General features: G+C 42.0%; 2 protein-coding genes across 2 annotated transcripts in view; one reads left to right on the top strand and one right to left on the bottom strand.

Annotated features, from left to right (window-relative positions):
- LOC122981723 overlaps positions 1-2,500 on the top strand; it is a 930,226-nt gene that overhangs the window by 143,230 nt on the left and 784,496 nt on the right. The window lies entirely within an intron of this gene.
- usp11 (ubiquitin specific peptidase 11) overlaps positions 1-2,500 on the bottom strand; it is a 21,113-nt gene that overhangs the window by 975 nt on the left and 17,638 nt on the right. The window contains exons 18-21 of the mRNA XM_044350439.1: positions 2,463-2,500; positions 2,228-2,343; positions 2,051-2,139; positions 1-681 (exon numbers count right to left, since the gene is read on the bottom strand). The exon at positions 1-681 is cut by the window's left edge and continues 975 nt beyond it; the exon at positions 2,463-2,500 is cut by the window's right edge and continues 112 nt beyond it. Of these exons, the coding sequence (XP_044206374.1) occupies positions 505-681; positions 2,051-2,139; positions 2,228-2,343; positions 2,463-2,500 (420 nt within the window). The 3' untranslated portion in view covers positions 1-504. The remainder of the gene's footprint in view (positions 682-2,050; positions 2,140-2,227; positions 2,344-2,462) is intronic.

The following is a 2,500-nucleotide window of genomic DNA, read 5'->3' as shown; positions in this document are numbered from 1 at the left end:
GTCTCCTGCTGGCTTTCATATAACGTCACTCAAAACACTGAAAATTTAAAATGATCGTTAGGAAAACATTTAACCGCCATTTAAATTGAGGTGTAATCAGTTGATAAGAGATGAACTTATTAACGAGGATCGACATTAACGACTGTTCTCCTGCAGCCGTCGGTTCAAACTGGATCTTTGTGTTTAAAGCTGAACTTCCTGCAGGTCAAACTACCTGAGAGTCAAACGTCCTCGTTAATCCGTCAAACTGTTTTCATCCCTAAACCGACCAGCAGACCCGGTTCTCTTGTGAGGAGGTTCAACGTGTGTCCTGCAGATGTGCTTTTAGTTTTAACTGGTGAGTTTCTAAAGCTCTGGTTCAGAGGCGTTCAAGTGTCGCTGGAAAATAAGAAAAAATCTAAAACTTAACGAGACGTAAAAGAGGAGGGAAGGGCCCGCCGCTCTGACGAAGGGAAACCTAATTTACCGTAAAAGAAGAACCGAACGAGACCCTCGAGGGTTCGTTTAGTCTGTTTCCATGGTGACGTAGGAAGTGGCGCCCAGCTCTGCGTCGTCGTCTTTGCAGGAAGCGATGTCGTTGGCGGGCTGCGTGGAGGAGGCGGAGCTTGTGTTGGGCGCGGGCAGAGTGGGTTTTCTGATCTTGTCTTGTCGATGGTAGAACAAGACGTACGCAGCGTTGGTCTGCAGGAGAGAAGACAACGTACCTGAGCGTTAGATATATATCTGATACATCACAGCTGGTCAATGGAAGTGACGGAGGATAAAATCCACAGTGTGTCCACACAGTCATTTAAAAGTCTGTGTGAAGCTTCTATTCAGCTTCAGCAGTCTGAGTTAGTCATATCAAGTGGATATCTGACACATTTACAGTCTTTTTAGCATCAAATTCCCTCTTTGTGTTTCCTCTGACAGTGTTTCCCTGTTGAGCTGCAGGTGGAAGTATAGTAACAAAAAGAGGAACTTTGGCACTAAAAAGACTGTAACGTTGAAAGATATCTACTGGATTTGACTCATTTGGACGCTGAAGCTTCATATTAGCTTCAGACTGTGGATTTTGTCCTCCATCACTTCCATTGTAAGGTCATTATGAAGGGATCTTCTAATGGTCAGTATGAACAGGAGGAATGATTACAGCAAGAAACACACTGACTGTTGGTTGATATGAACCGTCTTTAACTTACAATCATAAAAGAAAATCAGCTAAAAATGACTAAAAGGACGATTTACAAGTTTATATATATATTTATAAATGTCTGTCCATCGACTTATTGATAAACAGTTGAATCATTTTCAGATCTAATAGTCTGACGTCGGATTATTTATTTATTATTGTTTTTATTTTTATTTATTTGAGGCTCGAGGGGCAACACAATGCATCTCAAGTCATGTTCACATGGATACGTTTCTATGGCGACAGGCATGTCGAAGCAGGTCACAGACAGACGCTGTGTGACTGAACCAGAGAAGCTTTAAAGGCTCAGTTCACAGTTTTAAAGAATGTTTTCAAAGTCAAAGAACTTTTTTTTTTACTTTTTCCAAATGTTGCGTATTAATCACTTTGCATTTTTTTGCATTAGTCTTATGTTGCATTGACATTTCTATAAAACTATTAAAACTACATGTTTTTAAGTGTAATAATGGATCTAAAAACATGCTGTTTAATTAAAATGTGCAGAACTGTGCAAAAGGTTTTAGTCTCTTTAGATGTTTAAATTCTTCTCCATCATGCAGCAGCATCAGGAGACGTCTGATCGTCTGCTGCTGATTTAAATATTGATTAACTTCCTGCTGTTTACTGAACTCTGGATCAAGTTAACTGATCAATAACAACTATTCAAAGCCTCCTCACTTTACTGTTAGTGTCTCTGAACAGGACTCAACATTTACAGACCATAGAATCTATCAAGTCACAGTTTGGACGCATTATTCATCAGCTGACCTGTATGTGTGTGTGTGTGTGTGTGTGTATGTGTGTGTGTGTGTGTGTGTGTGTGTGTGTGTGTGTGTGTGTGTGTGTGTGTGTGTGTGTGTGTGTGTGTGTTGTACTCACCACGATCTGGTCCTCTCTGGCGTAGGTCACCTTGCTGTCATCAAAGTAATACCACTGACTGTTATCTTTGTTGCGTGCGTAGCTGGTGTCTGAAACAAACACAAACAAACCAATAAAACCCTGAAAACAAAACTTCAGGTGGCAAAAAAAACCTTTAAACCCCGTCGGGAGTCTTACAATGTCCGTCTCTGAGTCCTCCGTAGTGATTGGACACGGCGATGAGGTCGTAACGGCTCGGAGGCTCCCCGTTGGACTGACTTTTCCTCAGGAGGCAGCCGGAGAAGTCCAGGTCTCTGCGAACAAGAAGGAAACACAGAACAGGAAATAAATACCAGAAAACTACAAAAAGGTCCCTAAACTCAGCGTGCTGGTGGTCGTACTGGAAACTGTGTGTGTGTGTGTGTGTGTGCACCTGAGGGGGAACTCCACGATGCTGTCCAGTTTCTCTCT

This window comes from Thunnus albacares, chromosome 5, assembly GCF_914725855.1.
Source record: "Thunnus albacares chromosome 5, fThuAlb1.1, whole genome shotgun sequence".
In the NCBI taxonomy this organism is placed as follows: domain Eukaryota; kingdom Metazoa; phylum Chordata; class Actinopteri; order Scombriformes; family Scombridae; genus Thunnus; species Thunnus albacares.
The sequence above is the reverse complement of the archived record's forward strand: the minus strand, read 5'-3'. Positions and strand labels throughout refer to the sequence as shown.